Raw genomic sequence first — 15,051 nt, 5'->3', positions numbered from 1 at the left:
AGAATCAGAACAGCAGGCTCCTCCCCCAGAAGACCAACACAAACCTCTCACCCACACTAAGTCTACTGATCAGAGAGTGATGCAAAGCTTCAGCTCTAGGGGAAACAGGATCCAGCATCTTTTGGGGTCTGTTTCTTTTTGTTTTGTCTTTGTTTTTTGTTTGTTTGTTTGTTTTTATTGGATACAGAGCCATTTTTTAATTTTATATATTATATATTTTTTTCTTTTTCTTTCTACTTTTCTAACAAGCTTCTTATAACAAGCAGACCAAAACACACCCAGGATCTAAGTTCTGTTTTGTACTTTAGGGTTTTTTTCGATTTTTAAAATTATTTTATTTTGCCTTTCCCCTCCCCTCCAAAATGACAAGACAGAGGAATTCACCCCAAAGGAAGAACAGGAAGAAAGGACAGCCACAGATTTAATCAATGCAAATATAAGTAGGATGTCTGAACTAGAATTTAAAAACAATTTTAAGGATACTAGCTGGGCTTTAAGAAAGCATAGAAGACACTAGAGAAACCCTTACTGCAGTGATAGAATAACTAAAATCTAGTCAAACTGAAATTAAAAATGCTATAACCGAGATGCAGACTCAAATGGATGCCATAAAAATGAGGATGGACAAACCAGAGGAATCGGTGATATAGAATATAAAACCGTGAAAAATAATGAACTGAAAGGAAGAGGGAAACAAAGGTAATGGATCACAAAGGCAGACTTAGGGAACTCAGCGACTTATTAAAACAGACTAACATTGGTATCCTAAGAGTCACAGAAAATGAAAAGAGAGCAAAACGTTTATTCAAGCAGATTACAGCTAAAACTTCCCTAATATGGGGAAGCATACACACACCAAAATCCAAGCACAGAGAACTCCCATTAATTCAACAAAAGCTGACCATCGCCAAGGCTTATCATAGTCAAACTCACACAATACATAGACAAGGAAAGAATCCTAAAAGCAGGAAGGGGGAAAAAAACCTAAACCTACAAGAGAAGACAGATCAGGTTTGCAGCAGATCTATCCACAGAGACTCAGCAGGCCAGAAAGGAATAAAAGGAAATATTTAACATGCTGAATGGGAAAAATATGCAGCCAAGAATGCTTTATCCACCAAGGCTGTCATTCAGAATAGAAAGAGAGATAAAGAGTTTCCTAGACCAAAAAAAAAAAAAAAAGTAAAGGAGTTCATGACCACTAAACCAGCCCTGCAAGAAATATTAAGGGGGACTCTGTGAGTGGGGGAAAAAACACTCAAAGCAACAAAGACTAGAAAGGACCAGAGAACATCACCAGAAATACCAACTCTACAGACAACACAATGACACTGAATTCATCTCTTTCAATAATCACTCTGAATATAAATGGACTAAATGCTCCAATCAAAAGACATAGGGTTTCAGAATGGATTAAAAAAAAAAACAAGATCTATTTTTATGCTGCCTACAAAAGACTAATTTTAGACCTAAAGACACCTGCAGATTGAACGTGAGGGGATGGAAAACCATCTACCACGCTAATGGACGTCGTCAAAAGAAAGCTGGAGTAGCCAGTTACATCAGACAAACTAGATTTTAAACCAAAGACTGCAACAAGAGATGAAGAGATGAAAAAAAAATACAAAATATTATGCATGGGTTAACCAGGAAATTAATTTAAAAAAACACATGAATGCAAATGAAAACACAACAGTCCAAACCCTTTGGGATGTGGCAAAGGCAGCCCTAAGACGGAAGTATATTGCAAGGCCCACCTCAAGAAGCAAGAAAAGTCTCAAATACACAACCTAACCTTACACCTAAAGGAGCTAGAAAAGGAACAGCAAATAAAACCCAAAGCCAGCAGAAGAAGGGAAAATAATAAATATTACAACAGAAATAAACTATATAGAAACAAACAAACAAACAAAAAACAGTAGAACAAATCAGTGAAACTAAGAGCTGGTTCTTTGGAAGAATAAAAGTGATAAAACCCTTAGCCAGACTTATCGAAAAGAAAAGAGCAAGGACCCAAATAGATAAAAGCACAAATATAAGAGGAGATATCACAACCAACACATTTATACTATGATAAATTATATGCCAACAAACTGGGCAATTGGGAAGGAATGGACAAATTGCTAGAAACAAACTACCAAAACTGGAACAGGAAGAAATAGAAAATTTGAACAGATCATAACCAGCAAAGAAATTGAATCAGTAATCAAAAATCTCCCAACAGGGGCGCCTGGGTGGCTCAGTCCATTAAACATCCAACTCCTGGTTTTGGCTCAGGTCATGGGATCAAGCCCGACTTCGGGCTTTGCACTCAGCTTGGAGTCTGCTTCAGATTCTCTCTCCCTCTCCCTCCCCTACTAAAAAGAAGAATTGCAGGCCAGTAGCCCTAATCAACATGGAAATAAAAATTCTCAATAAAATATGAGCAAATCGAAGTCAACAGTACATTAAAAGAATTATTCACCATGATCAAGTGGGATTTATTCCTGGGCTGCAGGGGTGGTTCAGTATCTGCAAAAAATCAACGTGGAACACCACGTTAACAAAACAAAGTTTAAGAACCATATGATCCTGTCAATAGATGCACAAAAAGCATTTGACAAAATACAGCATCCTTTCTGGATAAAAACACTCAACAAAGTAGGGACAGATGGAACATACCTCAACATCATAAAGGTCATATACAAAAGACCCACAGCTAATATCATCTTCAATGGCAAAAAATTCAGAGCCTTTCCCCTACAGTCAGAAGCAAGACAAGGATGTCCATTCTCACCATTACTATTTAACATAGTACTGGAAGTCTTAGCCTCAGCAATCAGACAATAAAAAGAAAAGGCATCCGAATCAGCAAGGAAGAAGTCAAACTTCCACTCTGTGCAGACAAAATGATAATCTATACAGGAAACCTGAAAGATTCCACCAAAAAATTGGTAGAACTCATATGAATTCAGCAAAGTCACAGGATATAAAATCAGTGTGCAAAAATCTGTTGCATTTCTCTACACCAATAACGAAGCCGCAGAAAAAGAAATCAAGGTAGAACGGTGGCGGCCGCAGAGGCTCTGGCAGCTCGGGACTGAGTGCAAGTAACAGAATCACCATGATTCTTCAGAGGCTCTTCAGGTTCTCCTCTCTCATTCGGTCTGCAGTCTCAGTTCATTTGAGGAGGAACAGTGGTGTGACAGCAGTGGCATTTAATAAGGAATTTGATCCTGTACAGAAACTCTTTGTGGACAAGACTAGAGAATACAGAACTAAGCGACAGGCATCTGGAGGACCCGTTGATACTGGCCCAGAGTACCAGCAAGACCTAGAGAGGGAGCTTTTTAAGCTTAAGCAAATGTATGGCAAAGCAGAAATAAATACATTCCCGGACTTCAAATTTGAAGATCCTAAATTTGAAGTCATCGAAAAACCCCAGTCCTGAAGAAAGAATGTAAAATTTGGTAATTTGTCCTAGATTAGTTGTACAACTGTATCAGAATAAACATACATTTCTCAACTGTCAAAAAAGAAAAAGAAAAAGAAATAGAAATCGAGGCATTGAGGAATCGATCCCATTTGCAATTGCACCAAAACCAGTAAGATACCTAGGAATAAACCTAACTAAAGAGTTAAAAGATCTGTACTCTGGAAACTATACCACACTTATGAAATTGAGGAAGACCCAAAGAAATGGAAAAACATTCCCTGCTTATGGATTGAAAGAACAAATACTGTTAAAATGTCTATGCTACCCAAAGCAACCCACACATTAAATGCAATCCCTATCAAAATACCATCAACATTTTTCACAGAGCTGGAACAAACAATCCTAAAATTTGTATGGAACCATGGAAGACCCCAAATAGCAAAACAATCCTGAAAAAGAAAAACAAAACTAGAGGCATCACGATTCCAGATTTCAAGCTCTGTTACAAAGCTGTAGTCATCAAGACAGTAGGGTAGTGGCACAAAAACAGACACACAGATCAATAGTACAGAATACAGAAATTAGAAATGGACCCACAACTATATAGTCAACTAATCTTTAATGTAGAAAAAAAGAATACCTAATGGGAAAAACAGTCTCTTCAACAAACAGTGTCATGAAAAATGGACAGCCACATAATGAAACTGGACCACTTTCTTGCACCATACACAAAAATAAATTCAAAATGGATTAAAGACCTAAATGTGAGACAGGAATCTGTCAAAATCCTAGAGGAGAACACAGACAGCAACCTCTTTTACTTCGGCCATAACAACTTCTTAGTAGACACATTGCTGGAGGCGAGGGAAACAAAAGCAAAAATGAACTATTGGGACTTTATCAAGATAAAAAAAGCTTCCACACAGTGAAGGAAACCATCCACAAAACTAAAAGGCAGCCTACAGAATGGGAGAAGATATTTGCAAACAACATTCTGATAAAAGGTTAGTAACCAAAATATACAAAGAACTTATCAAACTCAACACCCCAAAAATAAATAATCCAGTTAAGAAATGGGCAGAAGACATGAATAGACAATTTGTACAAAGAAGGCATCCAGTTGGCTAACAGACACATGAAAAGATGCTCAACATCACTCATCATCAGGGAAATAGAAATCAAAACCCCAATGAGATATCACCTCCCACCTGTCAGAATGGCTAAAATTAACAACACAGGAAACAACAGGTGTTGGTGAGGATGCGGAGAAAGGGGAACCCTTCTACACCGTTGGTGGGAATGCAAGCTGGTGCAGCAGCTTTGGAAAACAGTATGGAGGTTCCTCAAACAGTTAAAAATAGAACTACCCTACAATCCAGCAATTGCACTACTGGGTATTTACCCAAAAGGATATAAAAATACAGATTCAAAGCTGTACATGCACCCTGATATGTACAGCAGCATTATTTACAGTACCCAAACTATGGAGAAAGCCCAAGTGTCCATCTACTGATGAATGAATAAAGAAGATGTGGTATATATGCAATGGAATATTACTCAGCCATCAAAAAAATGATGGACGGAGCCAAAGTGTATTACGCTAAGTGAAGTAAGTCAGAGAAAGACAAATACCCTATGGTCTCACTCATACGGGGAATTTAAGAAAGAAAATAGATGAACATATGGGAAAGGGGAAAGAAAAAAAAGGAGAGGGGGGAAACAAGCCCTAAGAGACTCTTAACAATAGAGAAGGGAGGGTTGATAAGGGAGGTGGTGGGTGGTGGGCATTCAAGACTGCACTTGTGATGAGCACTGGGTGCTGTAAGTGATGAATCACTGAATTCAACTCCAGAAACCAATATTGCACTTTATGTTAACTAACTAGAATTTAAATTTTTTTTAAAAAATGGAAATAAAGACAAATGTGCTAAGTGTTAACCACTGGTCAATCTAGGAGAAGTGTATGTGTACCCAAATTCACTGTACTAACCTTGCACATTTTGGGTAGGTTTGAAATTAAAAAAAAAAAAAAAAACCTTAGGGAACGTTTTTTAAATAAGGAATGTTTGGTGAATAAAGAAATCCATAGCAGGACTCAAAATGACTTTTCTATGCCCCCCTGAGGGTAAACAGATGAAGCTGCTCAGGCTGGAGGTGACTGGCCAGGGGCGCCTGGCACCTCAGCCCCTCTGGCAACATCATGGGCTGAAGGATTCACAGCCTCAGCCCCCAGAAGCCCTCCGCAGCACCCGGAACGAGAAGCACTGCTGGGAACGAATGAAGGTGCTTAGGAACCAAAAGAATCAAAAGTTTCATGAAGGAAAATGAACTATGATCCACCGTAATCAATCAGCCTGTTACCAGCTGACTATTCACCTTCAATTTCACATCCAATGGCAACTTCCCTCTTTTGTGCTTTATCTGGTGGAATTATTATTTTGGCGGGGGGGGGGGCATTTATCAGTGTTATTTTAAAGGTCTACTCAGGAAGGGATTCTAGGAAAACAGTAGGGAGAGCAGCATATTTTTATAATCTCTCTAAATATATACATAACTAAATACCAAAACCACAAGCTTATGGATAATGTAAAGCTGGGTGACTAATAAGCAGCTAAGGACAAACCATCAGCCATGGTGGCATCACCTTCTGTGCAGGTGAGTGCAGAGGGAAGCAACCAGGGCATCTGATAAGATATCCTGCAAAAACAACCCCCTCAACCACCACGGGTACTCCCTGGGAAGGAACATGCTGAACCATCAAGTACAGAAACACTGGGGGAGTTTCCCTCCTCCCTGCAGCAGCTGAGTACAAGAAACCTACAGGGAGGCTGACGGGGCTCATGTAGGCTGGCCTCCACTCATCCTGGAAACTGGCCCACTAAATCTCCTTTCCAGGGCAGGGTCCCACAATAAAGACACCACACACTGGAGTGGAATCATAATGGAGGAGAGACACACCAGAGGCGAGAGAAGACAACCAAGGTAAAGGCAGGGCAGCAGGACAAGGACAGGAAGCTTCAGGGAAAAGGCTCCCACGCACCTGATCACACCATCAAAACAGAAGAGGGAGCACTGCCAAGTTGGAAAAGGCAGCCATCAACCCCACCTCCCTCCAGAAGTTTACTTTCCTGACTACACATGAAGAGCAACAGAGGGATTGTGTTGTGTATCAATTTAAATTTATTTTAATAATAAATTTTAATTTTAAAATTTTAATTTTAAATTTTATTAAAATTTATTATATTATATATAATATATTATATTATTAAATTTTAATTTTAATTTTAAAATTTTAATTTTAAAATAAATTAATAAATTTAAATCAATTGTGTATCAATTTAAATCAGATAAAATCCCAAAGTTCTAAGAAGTAAGAGTAACAGGTGGAACATATCTACATGTAATGAAGGCATGCCAGAAATACCCATGTAACTGCAACTTTCTATTTCGAACTATGTTCAAAGACACATGGAAAAAAAAAAAGACACACAGAAATGATGGAACACAGGAAAAAACAACATGAAGCAGAATTAGACGCAGTCATGAGGTGACAGAACTCAGGCAATTGAAGAAAACATTTCAGAAATGAATACCAACCTAGAAGGAACACTTAGAAGGTCAAAAAAGAAAAAGAAAAGAAAAACTTTCAAAAACACTACGAAAAAAACTGAAAGGAAATAAAGGGATAAAAGTGACAAATTCTCAGGACAAATAAGAACCAATAAAGAGCAAACAGAAGCCCCTGGAGAGGAACAAAACTTTGTTGCAAGAAATTTGCTATTACATATTGTCAGAGCACACCATGCACCTGGAATACGAATTTTGAGTGACTAACACCAAGATGCAGTCTAGTGCAATTACTGACCATGGGAGAAAGAAGAATCCCCTCAGGCTAGTGACTTCTAAGGGTAAGAAAATTAGGTTATCCTCCATCTTCCAAAGCAATGCTTCCAAAAGACATAGTAACCTATTTAAGATAATCAAGAAAATGTGATCTAAGGGTATTCAGGTCCACCTAGTTTATTTCAAGTATAAAGAACACAAACTAGTAACTATGTGAAGGAAGTCTGAGCTGGTTGTTCCTGAAAACACCAGCCCATCCCACCTAGCTCCCCACAAAATAGCAGAGAACAAGCTTCCAAAAACCCAAATGACTAGCCAGCCAGCCAAAGAACTGGAGCAAAAACTTACAGAACTTACGTCAACTTATGGAACTAAGACTAAACAAGAATTAAAGTGAAAAAGTACGTTATTGGCTAAGGGCTCAGACAATATAGATGCAAAAGGATTTTTTTCTAAGAATGGGGAAAGTGTACGTAAAAAATCTTACTGCAGCCCCCCACTGCAGCCATGCCCTGTAACCAGGTGTTCATCCGGAGAGGTCCCTTCACATCTCATCCTCCGGAGCTCACTGAAGCATGGAACCTCCACCCTGGTATTTCCTGACCTTGGTCCTTTCCCCACATCCAGTGAATACTGATCAGATGAAAACTACAGGGACACAGAGTCCACATTAGCAACTTGTGGAATGGCAGAAACAATGAAGTCTAAGGTCAGATAGAGTTATCGCTAGGTAGCCCTGTTCAATAGCTGGCCAGCAGCTACACGAGGGAGGGAAGGCCAATCACTACCAAATCCTGGCTTTCGTCCTCCCAAATTCACAAGAATGTGACCTCCATGAAGGCACACAATTTCACGTGCCTGGGATACTGCTGGATCCCCAGGGCTGAAACTAGCACCTCACCTGGCACATACCAGGCGCTCCACCAACACCGACCGAATGAGGGAACGCTACAAGTGAGGCACCAGATAATGAATTCATTCATATTCCTATTTAAAATTGAGAAAATAATTCAATGCTGCCAATGTACTAACAACCACTAAACTGCATTCTTGAAGTAGATGAATTCTACCACATGTGAACTGTGTATCAATAAAACTTAATAAAAATAATTGAGCACCTGCTTTATACCAGGCATTGAGGATGTGCGAACATATAACCAACAAGGTCTGCCTCTAAATAAGACTGATAACGTCTTTTATTAAGACCCTGAACAGACTAATACCCCCCCCCCTACCGGGGAGAAAAACCACCAGGACCGCCATGAGGGATGTAGCCCCACGTGGATTAAAATGGCGTCACAGAATCCTAGTCTGTGCAACATACAAGAATTCCAGCCCAACTCCACGCTGGCCCCATTATACAGCTGAGCCGACTGCAGCTTTAAGTAGAAAAACAGCCAGCGCCCCCCCCCCCACCCCCCCACCAACACATGCAGCCTGACCCCAGGACCAGCTTGTTTTCCCCCTATACCACACCGCTCTGGCCATAAATGCTAGGGAGATGTTTGCCTCCATCACTGAGGGATGGAAGTCACAGAAAACCAATTAAAAAAAAACAAAAAACGGGATACGGAACACCAGCCTATGGGTTACTCTCAGAAAACAAGGCTCAGATGGAGTCAAACCCTTTCACAAGTCATACTACAAAAACACACAATCACAGAATACGCCATTTCTGGGACATATACTAACCCCACTTTACAGAAAAAGAAACTGAGACACAGGATGATTCATTAATCTGCCCCAAGTACTCACAGCTAATAAGCCGTGGACCCAGGATTTGAACGTGCACCTGTCAGAAGATGGGACAAGAGACATCAGTGAATCATGTCTTAGTCTGCTAGGGCTGCCATAACCAAGTACCACAGACCGGGTGGCGTACACACTACACATGTATTTCCTGGCGCTCTGGAGGCTGGAAGCCCAAGACCAAAGTGTAGGAGGTTTGGTTTACTCCCGAGGCCACTCCCCTCAGCTTCCAGATGGTCTCCTTCTCCTGGTGTCCTCACACGGTCTTTCCTCTGTGTGCCTGCATTCCTTCCTGCTAGCTCTTCCTCTTCTCCTAAGAACCTAACAACATCCATCATTTTGGATCAGGGTCCTACCCTGATGACCTCATTTATCCTTTATTACTCCTTCAAGACCCTGTCTCCTCATACAGTCACATCAAGGGTTAGGACTGCAAACATAGGAATTTGGGGAGGACATAATTCAGTGTTTAGCAAATAGTGACCCACTTCTGACGAGGCCAATGCCATGGCAAGTTTATAAGCGAGGCAGGGAGTAACATGCAGCCCAGTAAGATTAGTAACAATTTAGATAATCCCTAAGCATCAGCTCCAAAAATGGAAAAATCCCCAAATAATTATTCCCAAGCCCCATCTCCCTTTGGAAGTTACCTAAGCGGTAAACGAAATAATTAACATTTTTTGTTAGGCTTCTCTGGAGAGGACACTAAGCTATGTCCCTCCTAGCTCAAGGATGGAAGACTTACGATTTGCAGTAGACTAACAATATTTGCAATTTATAGAACCATTTTCCTCCTCCAAAAATCCAAAGAGCTCAACCTCACACAACACACAATCTCCTTCAACATGCTGTTTATTAGTAAGGGGGAGAATTTAGCCACTTTCCAACAAGCCGCCCAGCAGGTTCCATTTTCATCTCGTTGTGTAACCTCCTCATCTTTGTATCATTCGTTATTAAGAAAGCACCAACAGGGTTATTGCATGGAAAATACACCTATTCCCTCGGTTTTTAAATGAGCTTTGAGGAGTCTTTTGTGCTGGTTCCCAGGCTGCCTTGACGGTTGGTGAATGCCACACAAGGTGGGGTGCTGTCACCGCTCCATCCTGCCCCTGCCAGGCCCAGGGCACCTGGCACGAACCTGCCGTGCAGTTGGCAGGAGTCCAGCGACAAACCCCTCCACCGCCCGTCTGCCCAGAGTGAACACTTTCCTCTGAGCCGAGGTCAAAGCTGGAAAAACTCCAGTGACTTCTTCTTGCCCTTCGAGCAGAGCGGTCACAGGCTGACCGGGAGCCGAGCACACTCCTGAGGGGTTCCGCTCCACCACCCCTCCCACATGGTTGTTCCTGCAGCTCAGGAGCACAAAGCCAATGGCCCCGCCACGTCCCAGGAGAGGCCCCTGGGGGATGCTGTGCAGCAGCGACGGAACACCGAGGAGGTGCTGATCTGGAGTCTGAGGCTCTGTCATTTTAGGGACAGTTAGCAGGAACCTGCCATTGCAGATAAAGACTTCCCGTCAATCACTTTCACTTTTGCTGAACCATCAACAAACAGCGGCAAGGCTGCAAAACCCAGCCAAGCATCCAAGGAATTAAAATACATTAAGCCCTAAAGAGAGGAAACTTCTCTACCAGCATCTCACAAGTTGGGAAATGAAGCCCTTCCCTTCTCCCAAAGGGTCTCAGCGGCTGCAAAAGCAGGTGTCTGGCTCCTGGTTGGCAGACAAGCTTCTTCTGATACGCATGTAGACACAGCTGGGTGTCACAGTGGGACAGGGCTAGAATGTGAAGCCTCAAGACCCAGATGCAAGTAGCTAACTCAGCACGTGGCAACTAACCACTTGGCAAGAGGGGTGTCGGGGGGAGGGCAAAATGAGGCCTCAGGCCAAAAGCAGCCACAACCATGGGAAATAAAGTTTTGTTGGTAACAGTATCTTGTAATTAGAGTTTTTCGGATACACAGCCACAACTATTCGTTGATGTGTCATCTGTGGCCGTTTCTACACTGCGCTGGCAGAGCCGAGTAGTTCCGACAGAGATCATGGGGTCGACAGATCCCAAAGTGTTTACTATCTGGTCCCTCACAGACGAACTTTACCAACTCACGAGCCATGCGATACCTCACATCAGTTACTTTGTCTTCGAATCTCAGTGTCCATTACCCTTAAAGTGAGAATTGCATAGCCAACTTCCTTCCTATCTAAAAATGACATTCATTCGTTCTAATATTACACTCTTAACAATGTAACATTATACCCTTAATAATTGCTGTCGAGTCCTAGGCACTTTGCCCAGATTTCCTTGTTTAGTCTGTACAACAACCCTATGAAGAAAATTGTATTATGGTTCCATCTTACAGACTAGAACAGGAGGCTCAGAGAAGAATGATGACCGAGGTGACAGCTCTAGTCAATGGCGGAGCGGAGGTTCAGTCCCAGCTCCTAATCCATGTGTCACCCCCTGCTCTTTCAGGCCCTGGGGACACAGGTGGAGGTGCCGCCCACCAGAGCAGAACAACGACGGATCTCAGCCCCACCCAAGCCACCATGACACCCTCTGCCCTGTCTCCGTGCTCTTTCCTCCAACCTGGCCCTCTCCTTCCTGCCATTCCCTTCCCCCCTTAAATTGCCAAGAACAATACACCACCTTTTATTTTAAGACACATAACCTACTTCTCCTCAGCAGGTAAGCAAAGCCAAACCATGTGAGAGCCTCCTCAGGCACCGAGCTGCAGTTCATTCTTGTGCAACACTTCACATTATTAAGTACGTAAAAAGTAAAATTTGAAAACACACAGACAAACTCTCAGAGAGTGTAATACTTCCAGAATAAAAATTCGAAGTTTTTGGTCTAAGTTAGGGAGAAACTAAACACCCATGTGTGCCCCAGACCACCACCAGCAATCAGCAGTGGGGGGCATGTCTGCTAACAACTTCACCATTCATCAATTCAGGCTTCCCATCGGTCCTCACAAAAGCACCTTGAGATAGGTAGGTTTGGCATCCATTGGAAACTGAGGTAGAGAGCAGGAGACTTGCCTGAAGGTACCACAGCCTGTAAGGAGCAGAGCTGAGAAATAAAACGAAGTCCTCAACCAGATGTAACAACTGACCACCAACCATGCCACAAGCTGAGGTCAACAATGAACACCTGTAATAATTACTAGACAAACGTGAATTTGACGTAAATGCTGTATTAAGCCTAAAAAGTAGGGCTCCCTACCCTGTGACCAGCAGAAGTTCCTCTACCCTTCACTTCAAAGACCTGAAATCCAAGATCCTGGATTTGCCAACATTTCCAGGTGGAAGAAATTCACCTGCTTTTGGGGGAGTCACTCCATTCCCTTCCTTCTGGAGACTGCCCTTCAGGAAATTCTGGTGGGTCTATCAATCCCATAGCCCCACCTTCCCTACCTACCAGGGGTGGGCATCTGCCCCTGGCTAGCCCGTCCCTCTGGAACTGACAACCAAGCCAGGGGAGGCCCTACTGACTCTTACAGTCCTTTTGGGGAGGAATGGTGTTCCTCACTCTGCAGAGATCCTTCAAGAAGACTGTAAGCCTGGAGCTGCTCAAGGTCATGTTTGCCACCTCTCAAGAATGCCCACCTGTGTAAGAGGTCAATCCATAAAGAAAGCTCAGGGCTAAAACTCAGAGCCCAGGAACTTCGTTCCTGTTTTGGATCCATATCAGAAGCGAACACCATCCTTTTGGGCTTCCCACTAATAGGTTCCTTGTTTTTTTTGGTTTTGTTTTATGTAAACTGATTGGAGTTCACTTTCTTTTTTAAAACCTGCAACCCAAAGAACCCTCACACACAGTGCTTCCTCTACATTCGCCATTCCTAGGGAGAGCACCCACCAGCTACGCCCTGAACCATACGCTCCTCGTTGGCAAAGAAACCACATGGACTTCAGAATACGGCCCCAACTGGAGCTGGGGGGCTCCCGCCTTCTCGCTTCCTCAGCAGACGGTTTTAAACACACAGGCTCAAAATAAGAGAGTCCAACACACACACACACACACACACACACACACACACACACACACACACCATGCTCTGGCAGAGACCTATCAAAAGTGTACATTTATTGCTACCTGACTCAGGAGGATCACAAGAGGGAAGTAACTTGAGTACTTTATAGCTCCCCCCTTTTTTCTTTTTTTTTTAAATTTCAGCCTTTTGGCAAGGATTTAGTGATACAACAGCAGGCTCCAGAGCCAGGATCCATTTGGTGCTCCTAGTTATAACGCGACAATGATGTGAGCAACTCTGTGAAACCCCCATTATCAGCAGGAGTTATACATTTCTGGAGGAAACCGTCAGATCGCCCGAGAGCCTCTGTTAAGGGGGGAGGAGGGTTGGAGTTCTCCTATAGGGTCTATCAGGAGCTAGCGAGGGAATCACAGACCACCAGCACACACCCTGGCCCTAGTCAAAGGTCTTCCCAGCTCTGCTCCAAACCACCAAAGTAATCTCAGATACAAAACTCGCATCACTTCCCCACGACCCCAAAAGCACCTAAAAGCCATGATTTTTCTCCTGAGCTCCAGAGCCATAAGTAAATCCCACCACTGTCTACCTGGAAATCAAGGTCTCCCGGAGGTCTCCTGTGAAGCCTCGGACTGGCATCACTCACACACTCAAACACACACACACACACACACACACACACACACACAGGCACGTGCACGCACACATGCTCAGGCCCACACACCTCCTCCTTCAGAGCCCCATCATCCTCCACCGCTCCCTCATCCTAACCGGCCCGGTTCACGGAGCCTGCCTCCCCAGCTCTACGCAGAGTACCCTCTATGGCCCACCAGCGCCTCTCAAGTGCAGCCCATCGGACCCCCGGATTACCACCACCCTCTCCTCCCAGCCTCCAGCCTGCTGGGAGCACCCCCCCCAAGCACACTGCCGGGGCCCCATCACTCCATATGCCGGCTTTGGGCACACAGCATGGGCAGGCACCCCGGGTGCCACATGCCCACAGCCCTGTCCTTCCCACGGCAGCACAGCAGAGACTGGCTCCCAGGGCACTGGAGCCTGGGGAGCCGGGCTGTCCCCGAGCGCCCCCCCTCCAGGGCCCGCCCCCACTGTGCCCGCTGCTCGCTTTCCCAGCGGCCACCTCGCCCGCGGAGTGCTGGGACTCCCCGAGGCCCTGCTGCCCTTCACTGCGGGCTGCCTCCCTCACCCGCGTGCTGCCGGGCTGCCTCCAGCGCAGGGGAGCTGCTCCCCCTCTCCACAGCGCTAGTTCTCCATCGGGGCCAATGCCAGGGACGGGGCCACGTGTGAAGACTTTTGGGAGGTCATGATTGAGGGGAGGCTGCTACTGGCATCTAGTGGGCAGAGCCCCGAGAAGCTGCTCAAGGTCCTGCAGTGCATGGGACAGCCTCCAACAAAGAATGACAGCCCCTGACGTCCGCAGGGCTGAGCGGGAGCGACCCCACTCGAGACTAAGCTCCACCAGGGAGAAATCCTTTCTACCTGCCTTCCTGTCTGCCCCCCAGTGCCAGGTGCACGGGGGGTACGTGCATACTCCAAGTGACTCCCTCACTGCTTCCTGCACCCTCCCACTCACCGAGTGCCCTGCCCAAAGGAAAAGGGACTGCACCACAGTCCCTCAGGTAGGAGGCAGGAGACACCGGACCCCAGTGTTCCACATGCAATAGGCACCTTCTGGCATATTTAACGTCCCAGTGGGGCCTCGGAAGGCCTGTGTACACAGCAGTCAGCCTTGGGCTCCGAGCCCACCCTAGGTGCTGGTCAAGTCCTCTCTGCAACGCAGGCTCCCTCACAATTGTAGACAGGAGTAGTGCCCTCGAACTAGAAACCTCTTCAAGCTTCTCACACATCCCTAGTGTGCCCCTCACTCCTTGTTTTTTGAGCCTGAATGAGCTCAAGGGGGTTTTCTCCTTCCCCTCTACTCCCTTTTTTCACTAACAGGTTTATTAAGATACAATTCACCCAGCATACCAGTCGCCTACTGCACACATACAATAAATGTTTTTTCCTTGCAAGTAGCACCATGCTCAGTCTTCGGGCAT

At 44.4% G+C, this 15,051-nt stretch overlaps 2 protein-coding genes across 2 annotated transcripts in view; one reads left to right on the top strand and one right to left on the bottom strand.

The window, feature by feature from the left end:
• SNX29 (sorting nexin 29) overlaps positions 1–15,051 on the bottom strand; it is a 502,531-nt gene that overhangs the window by 341,261 nt on the left and 146,219 nt on the right. The gene's annotated exons all lie outside the window — the stretch shown is intronic.
• LOC110587929 (ATP synthase-coupling factor 6, mitochondrial-like) lies at positions 3,104–3,430 on the top strand. Its single transcript, XM_021698164.1, has one exon. The coding sequence runs from the start codon at positions 3,104–3,106 to the stop codon at positions 3,428–3,430; it is 327 nt and encodes a 108-aa protein (XP_021553839.1).

The sequence above is a fragment of the Neomonachus schauinslandi genome, chromosome 5, assembly GCF_002201575.2.
Source record: "Neomonachus schauinslandi chromosome 5, ASM220157v2, whole genome shotgun sequence".
Taxonomy (NCBI): Eukaryota; Metazoa; Chordata; class Mammalia; order Carnivora; family Phocidae; genus Neomonachus; species Neomonachus schauinslandi.
The sequence above is the reverse complement of the archived record's forward strand: the minus strand, read 5'-3'. Positions and strand labels throughout refer to the sequence as shown.